The 19,224-nt window shown below is 41.8% G+C and overlaps 1 protein-coding gene across 1 annotated transcript in view; it reads left to right on the forward strand.

Moving 5' to 3' along the window:
* The window catches only part of LOC138737301 (uncharacterized), a 302,978-nt gene that overhangs the window by 200,769 nt on the left and 82,985 nt on the right, over window positions 1–19,224 (forward strand). Inside the window, 3 exon segments of the mRNA XM_069888055.1 lie at window positions 9,597–9,705; window positions 12,254–12,383; window positions 14,868–14,926. Coding sequence (XP_069744156.1) covers window positions 9,597–9,705; window positions 12,254–12,383; window positions 14,868–14,926 — 298 coding nt within the window.

Consider the following 19,224-nt stretch of genomic DNA (forward strand, 5'->3'; position numbering starts at 1 on the left):
AAGTAGTTCCCCTCCGTCTATTCCCTTGTATCCTATATTATTATAATAAACTCAATTCAATTACTTTTCAGTTTTCTAAATGTATGTTACCCAATGTATGGTCCACAGGAATCATGGTCCCTCTCTTCCTTCTATGGAGACCACTCCCTCCATGATTCCTTCGCCCTCCCTACCAATCAACCCCCAGCACCTTCCCCTGTGTCCGGAGAAGTGCCTACTCCTCCTCCCTCGCCACGGTCAAGTGAAGCAGCATCTCACGTGTATCTGCAGGACTGATCTACAGTATCCGGTGCTCCTTTGTGGCCTTCTCTACCTTGAAGAGGCTAGGCGCAGACTGGGAGATCGATTCACAGGGCACCTTTGCTCTGTCCACATCAGTGACCAGGATCTCCCAGAGGCCAACCATTTCAGTTCCACATCCCACTCACATACTCATATGTCTGTCTATGGCTTTATGTACTATCCCATGAAGACCACCCATAAATTGGAGGAACAACATCTGATTTTCTGCTTGGGCACTCTCCAGCTAGGAGGCACTAATATCAAGTTCTTTGGTTTCTAGTAACCAGTTCTCCATTCTCCCTCCCTGCTTTTACCCCTGTCTTCTTTCCTTCAGCTTTCCATCCCCTTCCCTCTCTTTTCACCTAGCCATCCCTCCTCCCCCTGCTCACTGCTGTGCCCTCCCTCCCTTCTCTACCTATTACCCCCTGCCTTTGGGACCAAGCTCCTCTTCCCACCTCTTCCCTTTTTGTTCGGATGCCTGCCAACATTTTTCCAGACCTTGGAGTGTTCAAGCCCAAAATATTGGTTATGAGTTTTTGCGTCATTGTGCTTTTAATTCATCCAGCCTGCCAGATATCTTTTTGCAGGCCACCCCATAGTTGTACTAACTATAAGGGCCAGGTCGTTGCCACACATTGTTCCTCTACAAGGTTTCTGTTCCATGGTTTAAATGACAAGGAGAGAGTTGACTAATCTTCAAACCTTAAGAAGCCCAGGTTATGTTTCTTTGGGTATCCATCATGCAGTGCTGACTTAGTTGATGTCAGTAAGTCATTAGATTTGAGGTGGTTCATTTAGCAACCTCTAACAATATGTGGCATGGTGACCATAGCAGTTATCATAATGGTATTACAGCACCAGTGACCTGGGTTTGAATCTGGCACTATCTGTAAGGAGTTTGTACATTCTCCCCTTGTCTGCATGGGTTCCCTTCGGTTCCCTCCAACCCTTGATAATTGGTGTATGGGTGGGGGGTGTTAGGTCTGCTTTGTTCATGAATGAGTGAGACAAACACCAGGCTGAGTCGAAATCAGGGTTCTTTGTTCTTTATTACCGGATTGTAACACTTGCGACTAACAAAGTTAGTCGGAGAATGCATTCTGCCGTTATCAGCAAAATGGTGATTTTTTATACCCTTGGATACATGCTTAGAACATCATCATATCATTACTTGTCCAATGACTAAAACTGTTGCTATCCTTTCCCTGCTAGCTTCCTGCCTCTCAATCCATCAATGTCTCTCTTATCTTGTAAGTACAAGGATGCATTTACATCTTGTTACAGCCCTGTACATTCCCATCTCATGATGTTTTACCTAACAGGAGTACAAGGACACCTCCCCTTCTTGTTACTGCCCTGTACAGGGTAACTCCCTACACATTCCCATCTCTTGATGTTTTACCTTACAATCCCTCCTTTGTCCTCTTTAGAGGACAATCTCGCCCTGACTATGCTACCACCGCTTTACATTAGTTCGCCTATTATTGCCAAGCTCTATACGGGTTCTGTTCACAGGGTAGTTCGGCTGGTGGGCGAGGGCTCCCCCAACCCTCCTTTGTGTACACCCCCCATCCGTCACCCCGATCCCATTGCCCGTTTACAAGTTTCATCCCATTTGCCCCCAAGCAAAAAACTAGCTAACCCCCCGTACATTAGTAAATTCCCAAGTTAACATATGGTCTACAATCTAATTCATAATACTTGTTCTACAATCTGATTAATAATGTTTGTGTTACAATCAATGTTATAATATTTGTTCTACAATCAAGGTTATAATATTTAGGTTACAAGCAAGGTTAAAATTATATGTGTAACAATCTAATTCACAATCCCTCCTTCCCATCACATTCCCCTTCAGACTCCAGATCGATCTCAGCAACTTTCTCCGCCTCCTGTAATGTGAGATAGTCTTGCTCCACAGCCTGCACAGCTTGATATTTCGGAGGCAGTTCATCACGGTCAGCAAAGGCTCTCTCTATGGTCCTCGTGACCAGCGTTCGAATGCATGGAATACAACAACAGCCACAAGTGATAAAAATTGATACAGAAATGAACAAACCCAGCAAAAGTTGTCCTAACAATGTGCTCCATCTCCCAAACACTCCCTGTAACCAGGATAAAACAGGATTGGAGACTCCAGACTGGGCTTTTAATTCTTTCGCCAATGCCCTAAGTTTCGTTAACCCCTTAGTGAGTGATCCATCTGGTCCTGTGTTATTAGAGATAGAAGTGCAGCATAGATCTCCAAACATAGCACACACTCCACCTTTCTCTGCCAGGACCATATCAATCGCTATCCTATTCTGAAGTGTCATAAGGGAAGTTTCTGACAGTTGTTGATGTATTGCCTCAACAACGTCCCTGGTCAAATTTGCAAGGCGCTGGACATTATAGTGAATAAGGTTGATCCTATTAACATTTTTATTTACAGTGATGGGAAAAATTGCACTAAAAACAGGAAAACTTTCAAACCCAGCTGCAATCTCATCGGCTAATTTAAATTCGTCCGGAATATTCCGGGCTTGGCCAATGGCATCAATCCATACCCCATCAGGGTTCCTTCCTCCCGGCCCCAAGAGTCCAACACTCCTCCTTTTTCTCCACAGCCAACTCTCTGTGTGGCGCAATTCTAGGGAATCCTCGTCTCCCTCCTGCATTTTGACAATCAGCACTGGCGCATTAAGGGTTACTAGAGCACACCGACCATCCCAGTTAGCGGGGAGCCAGTTGTACAGCACTCTTCCTCCACAAAACTCATCTGTGTAGTCATTCAATCTGCTACAAGTCTCCTTAGTTTCAGATTCATTTTTTTTGTTATGGGACCTCAAAATCATCCCCTGTATATGTTCATGATAACCAGTAACCTGTTTGGCTGCCCTGTCAGGCACCCATGTGGCGTTTTCCCTGCTAATAGTAGGTCGTCTACATACTGAATCAGTGTAACATCTTCCGGGAGCTTTAATTTCATTAGGATTTCGCTAAGGGCCTGATTGAACAGTCCTGGACTGTCCTTATAACCCTGAGGTAATCTAGTGTATGTGTACCGATGTGCTTGGTAAGTGAAAGTTAACCAGTCTTGGCATTCCTCAGCTAATTTCAAGCAGAAGAATGCGTTTGCCAGATCAATGACAGTATAGTATTCGTGCTCCGGACTCAGAGCCCTAAGTGCTACATATGGGTCTGGGACTGGTCTCCCGATGGTCTTGGTAGCCAAGTTAATCTCCCGGAGGTCGTGTACCATCCTCCAGTCTTTTCTACCCGGTTTGGGAACAGGCATGATGGGCGTGTTCCACATACTGTCAGGTGCCGCCCTTAAAACCCCTGACTCCATTAACCCTTCTATCGTTCCTTTAATACCCTCCTCCTGACTGGGCGACAAGCGGTATTGTTTTCTCATATTGGTTTCTGCCCGGGGTTGGCCAATTCTAGAAATACCTCTCCTTTTATTACTCCCACATCATAGGGCCCCGTTGTCCATATATGTGGACTCAGATTAGAAAGATATTTGTCTGAGTCTCTGTGATCAATATTTTCTCCTTCTATGGCTCGGTCTCTTTCTACTTTCTCATTCACTACCTGGTCCCATGCTTCAATATTCAGTCTGACAAATTTTCCTCCCTCCGGGGTGGAATATCCCGGGATTTCTGTCTGCCTGTATTCACACCCTATCGCTTCCTTTACCATCGGACCCAGCTGTCGAGCGTGATGATCTTTGGCAATACCCAAGGTCACATGAGGCACACTTTCTACTCCTAAGCAGAACCACTCCATTTGTTCTTCTGTCATGACAACCATAGCAGCTATTCCCTCCTTACCTACAAAGATAAATGGACAATGTATCGTTTCTGTCTTCCCTTCTTTAAGAGAGTCCCACCTCTCCTCATATTCCTGGTCCGGGTGGATGGTGTAGTTTAATGTAACATGCATAGGATCTAGTGGATAATGGTAATCCCCATACCGAGGAATACTGGCCCTCCACTCAAAAAACTGTTTAATCAGCCCTGGGCCTGGTTCATCATACAGTAGCCGACTCCAGAAAATACTAACCTCCACAGAGTCTTCTGAAGCGTTAGATGGGGTCATTACTATAAACTGTCCTCCCCTTCTTATTGTATCCCCTGGGTATGTTAACCGAAGGCCCTTCTCAGAACATTGTATGGTTATTCCTAGTTTGGTAAGAATGTCCCTTGCTAATAAATTAATGGGGCAACTTGGCACAACCAGGACAGGCGCTTTAACCCTTTGTCGTCCAAATGTCATGTCGATGTTATCTGTATAGGGCTGTGTTTCCCTTATTCCGGAGAATCCTATTGTAGATAATGTTTTGCCCGAAAATGTGCTCCCTGGGGGTTTTTTAATCACTGTCGTAACTGCTGCCCCTGTGTCAACCATAAATTCAATTTTTTCTCCATTTACCGTCCCCCAAATTTTTGGTGGCTCCCAGGGAGGCGTGATTTTTGATTCTCCAGGGCACCTTCAATAATCAAATTCAGCACTTTCCTCAATATAGTCATTACACTGAGGTGCCTGGACTTGTTGATCACTCTGCCACCCCCCGATTCTCTGGGGCCCATCAATATGTCCACCCCTACCCCTTGCTTGTCCTCTTAAGTTTCCTCCTCTTCCCCGATAGCCTCTAATAGAGGGTAATCTTTTTCCCCTTGCTCTCCCAGCCTCCGAACAGTTCCGCTGGTAGTGTCCAGGATTTTGGCAGTACCAGCATACTGCATGTTCCCCTCTATACATTGTACCTAGCTGTCTTTCCCAACCATTTCTTACTTGGGGTCCCGGATTTATCACTGGCCCCATGACCTGTGGGACTATCTGTTGGGCCGCTAATTTAACCCCTATATTTTCTATGGCTCTCACCAATTTATCGGTTGTCTTGTCCACATCCTTCTGGGACGCACTTTCTGACTTAGCATGCTCTGATTGACGATGTCGTTTGATTGCATGTGTCAGGTGTCTTTTCCACAAATCCTCTGACATTGTCTCTAATCCCACAATGTCCCTTAATTTTGCTTGAACCGTAGCAGGTAGTCCGTTTATTATCCCATTACGAAAGTGAGCCCTTCCTAAGGGGCTGTGGTCGGGTCTTTCTCCAGTCCCTGTTTCCCATAAGTCCCATGCTCGAGTGAAATACTCGTGTGCAGTCTCTCCTTCCTTTAGTTGAAGGGTTACCAAGGCATCCAAACTATAGGGTGTAGGAAATGTTTCTCTAAGTGCTTCCCAAAATTTATTCCGAAGTGGGTTAAATTCTATTTCATCCCCCAATTTACTGCTTCTTACAATTCTCTCTATTTGCTTCAGGGCCCCTTCTGCCTTTAATTTTATCATGATAGTTCTGACATCTGCGAGTGCTAATTGTTCTTGGCAGGTTTCTCGCTCAAAACAAGAAATCCATGGACTAGCCCCATTACTCAACGGAGGTAGTTTTTTCATTAAACTCTCTAAGTCCATTCGTGACCAGGGTACATATTTTTGAGTTCCCCGTCCCGTGATCAGTAATGGGCATTGATATCTCAATTTTGGGGATTTCTGCTCCTTCTTTACTCTTGGCATGCATTTATTTATCCCACCTTGTTCTGACTCTTCTTCGTCACTGTCACTGTCCCTATCAGCTTCCAATGTCTCAGGGTCAAAGGTATATTGGTCACGTTCATCTCTAAGATAATCTTTTCGGCCATAGTTTAGTTGTTTCACATCTTTCTCTTTTGTTCTAACTATGTCCAAGTAGGCATGTCTATTTTTCTCCCTCCCGAGTCTTTTCCTTTTACTTTCCTCCCATGGTGGATCGTATCTCGTTTCCTCATCTGTACTACACTTTTCGTCCTTTACTCCTATTACCATTCCTTCAGCTTTAATTTCTCCTGACAGTGTTGTAGTTATCTTTTCCACTTCCTTCAATACACCTACCATTAATTCTTTTTGATCCTCACTGATCTGCCCCAGCACATTAATATCTCTGTTTAAGTTTTTAATGTTAACCTGAACCTTTTTCATGTTCCATTTCTGTATCTCTAACTCCTTTTCTATTTTCTTGGACTCCAGAGGGGTCTCTACATCTATTACACCCCCTTCTATTTTTATTAAAGGGGCCTGTACCTCGTCTGATGTGTCCCTATTCCCGTGGTTCTTGTCACACCCCAGTGTCTCAATATCTGAATATAAGGGACGTGACTCCAGTGTCCCATCTGGGGTGCCAGAGAGAGAGAGAGAGAGAGAGAGAGCATAGCGAGAGAAAGAGATAGAGAGGCAGATACACAGAGCACAAGAGATAGAGAGAGAAAATGCCTTGCACTGGCCCCACTGGGAGAAAAGTCTTCAGATTAACACTTTCGTTTCAAAGGTTTTAAAAGGTTCTCATCCTGTGATCACTGGTCTGGATCAGATTGGGTCTCCCACCACTGGGAACTATCACTCCTTCCTTCCCTCCCACCTCGAGTGAGCTACACGTCAGCCCACAATGTCTGCCCTGATCCCGCAATGGTGGGGGTGCGGGAAAGAGGGAGGGAGAGAGGATAAAACAGGATCCCATTTGATGCGGAGCTGGAATTGTGGGCACAAAATTAAAACCAAATTGTATTTCTCTGCCCTGCCCAACCTGGGGATTTCAGGGCAGCACCGCCACAGATTGGGATTGGGAGGGGGAGTGGGTGAGAGAGGAGGGGGGGGAGAAGAGAGAGAGGGGGAGAGAAGAGAGAGGGGGGAGGGTGAAAGGAGGGAGGGAGAGAGCAAACCCGGACACTTCGTGGCTGGAAACTGGAAACAGGCACTTTTCCTTTCCCTTCTGTGTTTTGTTTCTTCCAGCTTATCTAAGACACTACGTTTTAAATTTTTTTTTTTTCTCTCACCTGTCAGGAACATCTCAGTGCCCCCGGGTAACCAACCCCTCTTCCTCCAGCGGTCTACACATTTTCGGAGCATTTTTTGTTTTTCCAATGCCGCATTACTGGTATTTCGCTCCTCTAATTCCTGATTAATTTCCTTAATAACTTGGTCAAAAGTCTTAGCAGGCAACTGTACAGCCATAGCTGCGGGACCGCTTTCTAATGCCTGTTTTAATTTAGGTTTTTGTCTGTTTAGGGGATCTATGTCAACGAAAATTGCTTTTAAAAATGTCCCCTTGCAAGCTGGATGACTAATATCTTTTAAAAGAACAGTCTCGAAGTCTTGTCCTCCAATTGACTTCAGACTGTCCTGTATACTCTGATTGCTCGTTTTCCACTCTCTGTTTTCCCAAAGGGGTCTGAAAGTTAAATTACAACTAGAAAACCAAATATTTGGGCTATACTTTTGTCCTGTTTCCCTGTACCAATCTATGAATTTACGTAACTTTATCTCCTTGGTGATGTTGGGAATACCCTCATTTAACTTATCAAAAGTATTTCGAATAAACTGGGTGTCTCTTAGGAGTTTGTCAACTTTTTCATTAATATCTCCTACCTGATCCGGACACAGCTGTCGCAGCCTTCTGTCGTCGTTCTTGTTCACCAGGCAGGCGTCCCTGAGTACTTTTTTTGTTGTCTCAAGGTCTCTAGTGTCTGCTGTGGTATTCCACCACGGCGAATTGGGGAAATAAATTCTTAACTTCTCAAGTGTACAGACATTATCATACCTACCGGACATTTATAAGTCAGTCTCTCAGATACAATTGAGGCCAATAAGCCTGAACCTTTGTTTTCTTTCAAAGCCCAACCTTCACGTGGGAGATTTCTCCTCTTAATAACCAGTTTAGGGCAGAAAACTCAGGTCCTCAATTGTTTATAGACCACCTTCTCACTCTATTGGACTTTGCAACGACACAATAAAGACTTTTAAACTCTAGTAGTTTCTTGCGAAGCACTTAATAAATGTCATTCAAACACCTTAAGGACTTTTATCTTGTCTGTAATCACTTACGTGTTACAATCCTGGCATGCGACCTTCAATTGTGGTCGTCTAATTTGTCCGATCTCCAGTTCTTACTGACAATCATAAAGATTTTTTTAAAAAAAAGAGAATTTTGTTAAAACAGGCTTCTCTGGACCTTTTTATCAGCCGGCTGAGATGATTGTCAGAAAAAACAGAAACCGTCGTCCAGTGTTCACTCACCCATCACGTCGGGGTCACCAAATTGTTAGGTCTGCTTTGTTCATGAATGAGTGAGACAAACACCAGGCTGAGTCGAAATCAGGGTTCTTTGTTCTTTATTACCGGATTGTAACACTTGCGACTAACAAAGTTAGTCGGAGAATGCATTCTGCCGTTATCAGCAAAATGGTGATTTTTTATACCCTTGGATACATGCTTAGAACATCATCATATCATTACTTGTCCAATGACTAAAACTGTTGCTATCCTTTCCCTGCTAGCTTCCTGCCTCTCAATCCATCAATGTCTCTCTTATCTTGTAAGTACAAGGATGCATTTACATCTTGTTACAGCCCTGTACATTCCCATCTCATGATGTTTTACCTAACAGGAGTACAAGGACACCTCCCCTTCTTGTTACTGCCCTGTACAGGGTAACTCCCTACACATTCCCATCTCTTGATGTTTTACCTTACAGGGGGGGGGGTGCATAGGCTTGTGAGCCGGAAGGGCCTGTTGCCAAGCTGAATGTCTAATTTTAAGCAATTCTCCACAGTTTTAGGGAGTTCAATAGACCAATGGCATTTCTCCAATTAGATTAGAGAGGTTTTTGCAGAAGGGTGACACCTGAGATATCAGGTGCTCCCCATATTCAGGGGTCTCACTGTGAATAATTTTGTCAGATAATGGTTCTGTCCTAGGGCAGGTTCAGGAAAAAACCCTGTTTTGAGGATATTGAATGGAAGGCCTATCCTTGATCCTAAGGGACCTTACAGGTCAAACATTTGCGAGGCCGATGAAATTACAGGACTGCCTAATTTCAAAATAAATACAAATAAGCTATAGCACTTTGCATGAACAAAGCTGCCATAATTACAAAGTACAAGCCATGAGAAAATTTGAGGGCCACTTTGCTGTGAAAAAAATTGCAAGTGTGTCAGTTTTGAGAATATAGTATTGTAGGAATTGCACATGGATTGTACAATCTAATCTGCCGCACTCATTGTACGTTAACGAGTTTCATTTTATTCTTCAAATGTATCTTTTGGCTGCTGAATTATTTCTGTTATTTAAGCGGAGGCGATAGGTTTTACCTACATTTTCTCAATGTATTTTTAACATGGTTATGCAAAAGTAATAGAGTTTAAAGCATGCTGCCATTAAAAATGGTTTGGTTCTGAACTACATTTGGTTTGCAGTGGTGGCCACACTATTTTAAAACATTTTCTCTCTTTGTGCAGCTGTGGGACTTGCTACATAAACTGCAGTTTGTTTTGATTTACACTGCTCCTTGGCAGATTGCGTGGGGCTCAGCCTTTCATGCTTTTGCACAGCCTTTTGCTGTACATTGTATCCTTTAAAATCCACTTTGAGGAGCTAAAATTGCATGGTAAATTATCCACATACAGATTTTTAGCACCCTGATTGTCAAGTTTTGGTTTAACATGTCATCTGAAATGTGGCACTTTTGGCATAGCAGTATTGGCTAGTGCTGATAATCCAAAAGTTCGGCATTCCCTCAGACGTGTCCCTCTGAAGTTGTACAGTGACTGTCCTATGACCCTCCAGAAATGTAGCACTCCTTCAGTCCATCCATTCACTTTAATGTAGAGTTCCCTGGTTTTGAAAGGAGTACCTAAAGATGTCATTACAAAAGCTTGAAGTTTGGCTCAAAGAGAAGAAGTCTTCCTTCTGATTGTAAAAGTTCTAAGTTCAAACTTCAGTCAAGGGTTAAGTGTCGTGATCTAGGATAGCGTGGCCTGTCTGAAGGAGCATAAAACTGTCGAACAGGCAATATTAGGGAACACTGGACTGTCAAAGGTATTGTAAGAGCTCTACTTTGTTGAAGCACTGATACTAAAGAGCTGTAAGCTGTTCAGTTGACTTGTCTGCCCATTAGATCCAACAGCATTATTTAAAGAGGTGCAAAAATGCACTGTGATTCCTCAAAAACTAACTCCAATGGAATACTTGGAGTCACAACCGGCTGCAAAAGCTGGAGCAAAAAACCAAAATGCTGGAAGATCTCAGCAGTCAGGTAGCATTCATGGAGGGAGATGGAAAATGGATGTTTTGTCCTAAAGCAGTGTTTCAACCCAAATGTCAGCTGTCCATTTCCCTCCATGGATGCGGCCTGACTGCTGAGTGTCTCCAGCAGATTGTTTTATGCCAACAAAATATTTGTTTATCTTGTGGTGGTGCACTGTTAGCCAGAATCAGACACACACAAAGATAAAGACTGTACAACAGGCTTTAATCCACAAAGACTTCCACAGTTGCTGCAGCAACTCTGAGTGAGGCCTCGGGAGGCCGACACAGGCTTATATCCCGGGCGGGGCTTGATCCATTCAGGCTGACTGATTGACAGCCTGTCCCCTTACACTCCTGCAGGTACAGAGGTTGCCCCCTGCAGTAGGCCGGTGGTATGCCACCACATTTGTTTATGGGATCTTGCTGTGTGTGAAACAGCTGCCTTGTTAACATATATTAACTGTAGTAACCACACCATAATAACCTCACTTTAGGCCTTGAGGGCATTGTTAAGCGATATGCTACAACATGACATTAAAATGCAAATTCTTTCTACCCAGAAGGAACTTTAATTGGTTTTCTTTTGGTTGCAGTTGGCCTTATTTATGCAACAACTGAATGAAGTGTCTCTTTACACAATGACATCATTTCTAATCCAGTGTTAAAACCATATTCTCACTCCAGTTGTGTCACAGGGATAATTTTGTTCTTCAACTGGTGTGAAATTCTCGGCTGTGAGCCATAAGTATATTCTCTGACGAACACTCTGAAAGCTTCAAAGCTCTGTTTACCAATTGCCTCAAAGGGATGTCGCCCCATTTTAGCAACTGCAAATGGTGCTGTACATTTTACAGTGTAACAAATTAGAGTATCATCCAAAAGAAAGTACACAGGGGCTCACAAAAGCACAGTATTTACATCAGGACTGGTAAGCCAATGGAGAACAGTTTGTAAAAGGAATGATTAATCACTGTGAGTTAATGAAATAAATAAATAAATCTTCTGAAACCTAAAAGCATTGGAGCTGGCACCAAGGATATGGGGGGGGGGGGGGGGGGGCGGCGGGGGGGGGGGGAATAGATGTGTTGTTCCTAAGTGGATGATGGGAAACCAGACAATGGAGGAGCAGAGCGAAGTGATAGCAAGTTACAGCTAGGTGTTAATAGTGCACTTGTTAAAAAAAATGGAGGTGCTCTTGCATACGACAAGCAAAGGGCATCATGAAGATGATAAGGAGGAAGGAGTTCATGATAGTACTTGGCTGCATCCAGACAATTGGGGAAGAGAACTGATTAAAAGAAAAAAAAATACAGATGTATATAGTAATTTTCCCAACTTCAGAATTAATTCTTTATCATTAAAGTAACTCAATGTGTTTTCCAAATATAACAGTTGTCCATAGAAATGTGGCAGCCTATTTGAGCATTGTTGTTTCCTGCTTGGTGAACTAATTTTTTTTAATGAATACTCAACACACCAGGAGATACTACCCTGCTCTTTGCATCCTTCCAAGGGCATTAACAGGCCTTGATTTAAAGTATTGCGCTCCAACAGGTTTGCCACTAGTAGGGCCACCCTGGATTTGTTGCTCAAGGGTTTGAACTCATAACTTTTACTCAGAGGCAAAATTGAGAGGCTCTCACTTTAATTGGGGAACTTTAGAAAAGACTGTTGTGGAGTTACCTTTAAAAGCTCCCTGCTTGGCCTTTGGTTTCTTGTTTTCTCCTGCAGCCAGAGTATTACCTGCTTGTGCAACAATGTGCCAAATCGCACTGCTCTGAACATTGCATTTGCCTGTGTTCTGATTAAATATATGTGTCACTTATATAGAAACTGTGAAATTAATTCCTTAACTGCACCCTTTCAGATTCAGCTATGCTCTTTGTCCAAGCCCTTGTGTCTTCACTCTTTTCCACCCCTCTTGCTCCATTCCTCGGCAGTGCCATTTTTATTACATCCTATATCAGGCCAGTGAAATTTTGGGAAAAGAATTACAAGTAAGTGGACTATGTTTGCTGATTACTGTCTTTTTTGAGACTAAGATGGAGATGACCTTGCTTGCCACTTTCATCAGGAAACATTACCACTCACCCAGTTCTCTTTGTTCAAGTCTATAGTTGTTAAGAACAACAGAGGATATGAAGTGCATGGTTACACAGATCTGTCCAGTTTGCTGACCAGTGAAATGAAATTGAAATTCTCTAATTATTTTGAAAACTTAATTTAAAAAATGCATATTTTTCTTGGGCAGTGGGGCGAGAAAACTTTTTGAAATTAAAGTAAATGCTTTATAAAATTCCAAATCCATTACATAAGCAACATCCCACCTGTGTTTTATCCCTAGGATGGTGCTATCAAAATCGATCAAATGTTTGTAGTGACTATTGAGCAAAAGGTTACCTTTGTGTCTAAAAATGAGCGAGGAATTTGCGAGGGCTTCACATCCATCTGCTGGACTCCTGAACTGTTGCAGATGGACACATCTATGTGGAATTCAGGCAAACCTGAGATTTCTTGCAGTTGCATCCTATGGTCTGATTATATCCAAACCTTTGCAGCCTGCACCTTCAATCAAAAGGGCAATCTTCATGTATATCACATGATGTACATATTGCACATCAGCAAATAATCAACAGTTCAACAGAAAAGAGTAAGATTTGCAATAAGAAATTATTGATGCAGCAATATAACCATTTGAAAAGTACATGATTTAAAATGCTTAAGAACATGGAAAGAAACAGTATAATGTACACAGTAAAATCCCTGTTATCTGAATTCAAGCAATTGGCAGCCTCAAGCAACTGGCAAAAGAATCACGGAAAATAAATAGGTAAAAAATACAAAAGTTTAAAATTAGCATCCCCAGGGGTTAGTTTGCCAATCCACACAATCTCAAGCAAACAGAATTCACTTATCTTATATCTACCAATCTCCATAGGTGCTGGATGCCAGGGGTTTTTACTGTATTAGGAATCCTAAATCTGCAAACACTTTTACCAACTTATGCTATAATAAATCACGTTGAAAAAAATACTTTGGTAATTTCCTATATAATCCGGTATACTGCAGTTGAGCTCTCCAACAAAATTCTGAATAAACCAGAATCAACCACAGAAACATACATTTTAGGTGTTTCCCTCTTTTTACCTTTGGTTCAAGATATTGGTCACCATCAATGGTCAAATTTAGGTATCCAATCTTTTTTAGTTTTTTTTTATTAACCAAAACCTTGCCACTTTTGAACAATTATCCACCAAATTTACAATACCTAGACATTACTTCTTTCATTATTTACAGGTTAAGAGCTTCTTAAATTCTTTAACTTTGAGGTTCCCTTAAGATTTGGAACCTAATATAATTGGGAAGATTTATAATTTCAAATCTGATCATAAATGGGTGTTATCAGTCCTTTATGAACTACATTTAAGATCTAGGGATAGTTCTCTGGACAGAATTTTTAAAAATATGGCAACAAGATTTTAAAGTTAATTTCTGAAACTACATGGGACTCTATTTTGAAGCGAGTGCATTTATCCTCTCTGTGCCAGACATTCATTATTACAGTTTAAGATAGTACACCAGGCCCATATTCTAAAGTTCAATTGGTCAAATTCTATTCTAATATTTCTTCTAAATGTGATAAATGTATAACTGAAGAAGGTACACTGTATCAAATGTTCTGGTTATGTCCTTCTCTTTCCAATTTTTGGGAAGGGGTATTTCATACCTTGTCTTTAGTTCTTAATATTTGACTCCAAATCCTTTTCTTCCTCTCTTTGGAATAAGTGGGCCAATGGGTCTGATATTAAATGCTTCACAATCCCATGCAGTTGCTTTCACTTCCCTTATCGCTAGAAGGGCCATTTTGATGAGATGGAAAGTCCCTCCCACTTGTACTGAATGGCTATCTGATATGATGGCTTGTCTGACTGAGGAAAAAATTAGATGCTCCACCACTAAGATGAATCTGAATTTTGTTTCCTTAAGAGTTCATTTAATTATTTTCAAAATTAGTAAGGTTAGTTTACTTTTGATTTTTTTTACCCTATTGATTACCTTCCCTTTTTTAATTATCTAGTGGACTGTTTATGTTTAGCCAGTAGCCTCTGAAGGGGTTGACAATTAGCATAGTGGTTTTTTTTCTTTTCAATGTAACATAGGTTTTAACACCATTATATTATCATATACCTATGCAACATTTACTTGGTAAAACCAATACAAATATTGAAAAGGGAAAATAGGCCATTAAAACATTATGCTGTAAAAATTTGAAAATGTTGGAAACACTTAACAGGTGGGAAAAGAAACAGTTAATGTTTCAGGTCAATGGATATTCCTAGATTATATTTCTATCCACAGGTCCAATGATTATTGGTACAGGCCCACTTCATTTCACTTAGTCTTCACTTTTTGTGTTCAATGTGACAGCATGTCCACTTGTCAATTCAGTGTTTATTTTATTACCTGTGTCCTTTTTACAGTACCAAAAGGGCGGATCATTCAAACACCAGGCTGGATTCGCAGATTAACAGAAATACTGGTAAGTAAGGAGATGATGTAGCTTCAGCTTGCTTCCCTTGGGATTATTTTTTTGCCCTAAAAATATAACCATCATAAGAATTATTTGTTCTTGTGAATGTTATTTTTCAGGGTGAGAAACGCTGCTTCAGAAAGTGTTAATTTCTTATTCTCAGATGGAACTTTAAACAAAACTCTTGTTCCCTTTACTCAGCCTTGTCAAAAATAATCTCCTGATTGCAGGAAGCAAGGGGCCATTTGGCTCATTTTGCTGCTCTGGATCTTCAAAAAAATTATCCAGTTTGTTTCTCATCCCTTTTCTTTCCCCATTATCTTTAATTTATTATTTAAAAATATTGCAATATGTTTTGTATGCTACTTTTTGAGGAAAATGAAAAGGATTTGGAGAACATGCAGAAGAGATTTACTCAAATGATTCCAGGGAAGTGCATCTTTAATTATGTGGGATGGTCTGGAGAAGCTGGGATTGTTCTAATATTTTATGCAGTCATCACTATTTGGCTGGCAAAGATGACATGGACATTTTTGTGGCCTCTCCTTCCAATCATAATGTACCCTAACATATGCCAGCGCTTTACCCAGAAAGTGTTGGCATGAGTTCTTGTACTTATCCCACTAACAAAACAAGGTGAAAACAAGGGTAGCAAAGTTAGCGTAGCGGTTAGCAGAATGCTGTTACAGCGACAATGATCAGAACCAGGATTCAAATCCTGCGCTGTGTGTAAGGAATTAATACGTTCTCCCAGAGTCTGCGTGTGTTTTCCCAAGGAAGTCTCGTTTCCTCCCACCATTCAAAACGTTCTGGGTGTAATTGGGCAGCATGGGCTCGTGGGCTGAAATGGCCTGTTACCATGTTGTATGGCTAAATTTTAAAAACTGGGAAAAAAAATGTAAAATTTGTCAGAAGGACAATTCGCAGAGGTTTGTGCTTTTCCCATCCTGATGTTCCATCCAATTTATCTCCTGTGTTGGGGACCAGTGTTTTTCAAAGGTTAGAATAAATGTTGGGAGGCATCTTCTCACCAAAGATCAATGACATCAATGATGCAAATCACCATCACCTTCAATATGCCAGCATTACCTTTGATCAACTGATGAAAAGGATATTTGAAAATCAAGACCTCTAACCTAATGTAAACCTCATATTCCACCAGGTAGACTCTTGTCGTGTATATGTCTGAGACCTACACTATCTATAATAGGACAAATCAAAGTACAGGAGAGATACCACCAATGCTATCTCTGCAAAGTCTTCTGCATTCACTGGAAGATAACTAAACCAAGGTCACTGCCCTCCCCTAAGCTAATATCCCCAACATCGAGGCCTGAATTATTCTCAATATGGTTATGTTGGGTAGGCCTCATCATTTGTATGCCCAACATGAGACTCCCAACTACAGATACTTGTTACAATCTCTGTTGTGAAGGCAAAGTGCCAGAAAGAGAGACCAAATTATTCAAAAATGTGCTTAAAATGGCAATGAAGATGTGCAACATCCCACCGTTTTTCAGGAACCTATGGCTCATGACAAATAAAAAGGAGCATTTGAACCACAGAATGGAAACAAGTCCTTTTGCCAAATTTGTCCACACCAATCAAGCTGGTCCCATTTTCCTGCATGCAGTTCATATCCATGTAAACCTTTCCTATCCAAGTAACTGTCCAAATATATGAATGTCACAATTGTCCCCGCTCCAACCACTTGCTCAAGCAGCTTGTTCCATGTACCCACCCCCTCTGGATGAAGGATTTCTAGAAAAATAACTTCAAGACAGATGAGTCCAAGATTAACTTGTATCAGAGTGATGGCAAGAGCAAAGTGTGGAGGCGTAAAGGAATTGACAAGTAACAAAGCATACCACCTCATATGTGAAACATGGTGGTGGGGGTGTTGTGGCCTGGGCATGTATTATTGCCTCAGGTACTGGCGCACTTACCTTTATTAATGATATAACTGCTGATGGCAGTAGCAAAATGAATTCTGAGGTGTATAGAAACATCTTCATCCTACAGCAAGACAGTGATCCTACACATAAAGCAACAAAAGAGTTTTTCAAAGTTAAAAGCTGAAAAATTCTTGAATGGCCAAGTCAGTCATGGATCTAAATCCAATTGAACATGCCTTCAATATGCTGAAGAGAAAACCTGAGTGGACAATCTCCCGAAACAAACAGCAGCTGAAGCTGGCTGTAGTAGAGGCCTGGCAGAGCATCACCAGAGAAGATACTCAGCACCGGATGATGTCTATGAAGCACAGACTTCAAGCAGTCATTGCATGCAAGGGATATGCAACAAAGTACTATACATGACAACTTTAGTCCACATACCATTGCTACATCCCAAATATTAGGTTGCCCTGAAATGAGGGAACTATGTATAAAAAGTGCTGGTAATTTCTACATGGTCAAACTGAAATATATACACATAACCTTTAACAAAATGTGCACTTTAATCATCTGAATTGTTTGATTACAAATTTAAAACTGTGCAGCTCTGGCAAATAAAAGAAAAAAGTGTCTTTGTTCCAAGCATTATGCAGGGCACCGTATATAACCAGCATTTCAGGCCTGAGCCTTTCATCAAGGTGTGAGCAAAAAGCAGACAGGTGCCTGAATAAAAAGATAGGAGGAGAGAAAACAGGACATGAATAGGAGCTCAGGCCAGCATCCAAGGCCATAGATGGGCATGGGTGGGAGGGCAAGAGAGAAAAGCTGAGAATTGATGGGGAGATGGGGGTAGCTCCTGAATGCAGAGACCAAGGAAAGAAGACAGGGATAGGGAAAGAGAGAGGGAGACGCATACACAAGAGGAAAAGAGTAAAGGCGACATGGGGATAGGGTCCGAGAGAGATGGAGTGGATGGAAACTGGAGAAGTCAACATTAATGCTGTTGGAGATTACTCTGAGAGGATATACGGTGTTATTCCTCCAGTTTGTTGTTCCTCCAGTTTGCTGGTGGTCTCAATTATGCAGTACATGAGAGCTTTGACAGATATGTTGGCATGGGGATGGGACAGGGAATTGGAATGGACTGCCATTGGGAGATCCACATGATTACAGCAGACGGTGTGAAAGTGCTCAATTTGCCTGTTATTTTGTGTGACTGGGAACCTGCAGCAAGCAAGATTACATTGTACTATGAACTCTCTTTCATTCTTTCAGATAATGATTTTGAAATTATTATCAGCAAGAGAGGCAGAGGTCTTTAAACGATAGTCAGTTACCTCGCTTATCCTTTGGGTACCAATGTTGAAAGGAAGTATTCCCCGTCATGAAGGAGAAGTGGCTTGCTCAATACTCCAGAGCCCTCTAATTTTACCAAGATAGCTGTATCCTGTAAAATTGAAGTTTATTTACTAAAACATTGGACCTCAGTGGCTATCCACATGAAGTCTGGTACACACAATAGAGAGTTCTCTTAAATAACACCCCAATGAAATCATTCCAACCAGCAAGAACTCCCCACAGATTTTTCTTCACCATTCCTTTAGTGGGAGAAAAAATAGTTCTGTGATAGATCCTTTCATAACCTTCTTTAAGAAACAAATTATTTCAAAAGATTACCTTAAATGACTGTTTGATGGCACAGGCTGGGTGGCCTAAAGAGCATTTTTCCATGCTGTATGACTTGATGGTTCAATTCAGGTCGGAATTCCAATCAAAGAGCACACTGGGTTGGAAGAAGTTACAGAAAGTAATGAATGCTACTCAGAACATAGTGCAAATGTCCCTTCCTTCCATAGACTCCATGAACACCTGCTGCCAAGGAAAGGCAACCAACAAGCTGAACGACCCAGACTTGCTCTCTTCTCCCTCCTCTCAAGAGCGAAAATGAACACCAATAGGTGTAAAAACAGTTCCCCCTCTCCCCCCCCCCCCCCCCACAGCCATGGGAATTCTTGTCCTCTTAATTATTCAGTCTTCCACACACTTACTGATGAAGTCGGTAATGGTGGTGATATATTCATTGAGATTTGTTGCTGAATCCTTTAATATCAGTCTACCAGCTTGAAGCATTGTCATCTGTTTCCTCAGACCATCGTTGAATGACTTTCAGCTCCGGGCCCTCCCTCCTCAGCTTGTGTTTGTATTTGGGTAGAATCAGCTGATGAGATGGCTTGCGTAAGTGCAGACATGGAGATAGAATGATAGGCATCCTTTATGGTTGAAGAGCAGTGGTCAAGGGTGTTGGGGCCTCTGGTGGAATTCTTTTGGAATTCAGGTAAAATGCTTTGAGAGTTGGCTTGGTTGAAGACCCCAGGTATTATGAATGTGGTCTCCGTACACTTCATTTTGAGG

The sequence above is a fragment of the Narcine bancroftii genome, chromosome 6, assembly GCF_036971445.1.
Source record: "Narcine bancroftii isolate sNarBan1 chromosome 6, sNarBan1.hap1, whole genome shotgun sequence".
In the NCBI taxonomy this organism is placed as follows: domain Eukaryota; kingdom Metazoa; phylum Chordata; class Chondrichthyes; order Torpediniformes; family Narcinidae; genus Narcine; species Narcine bancroftii.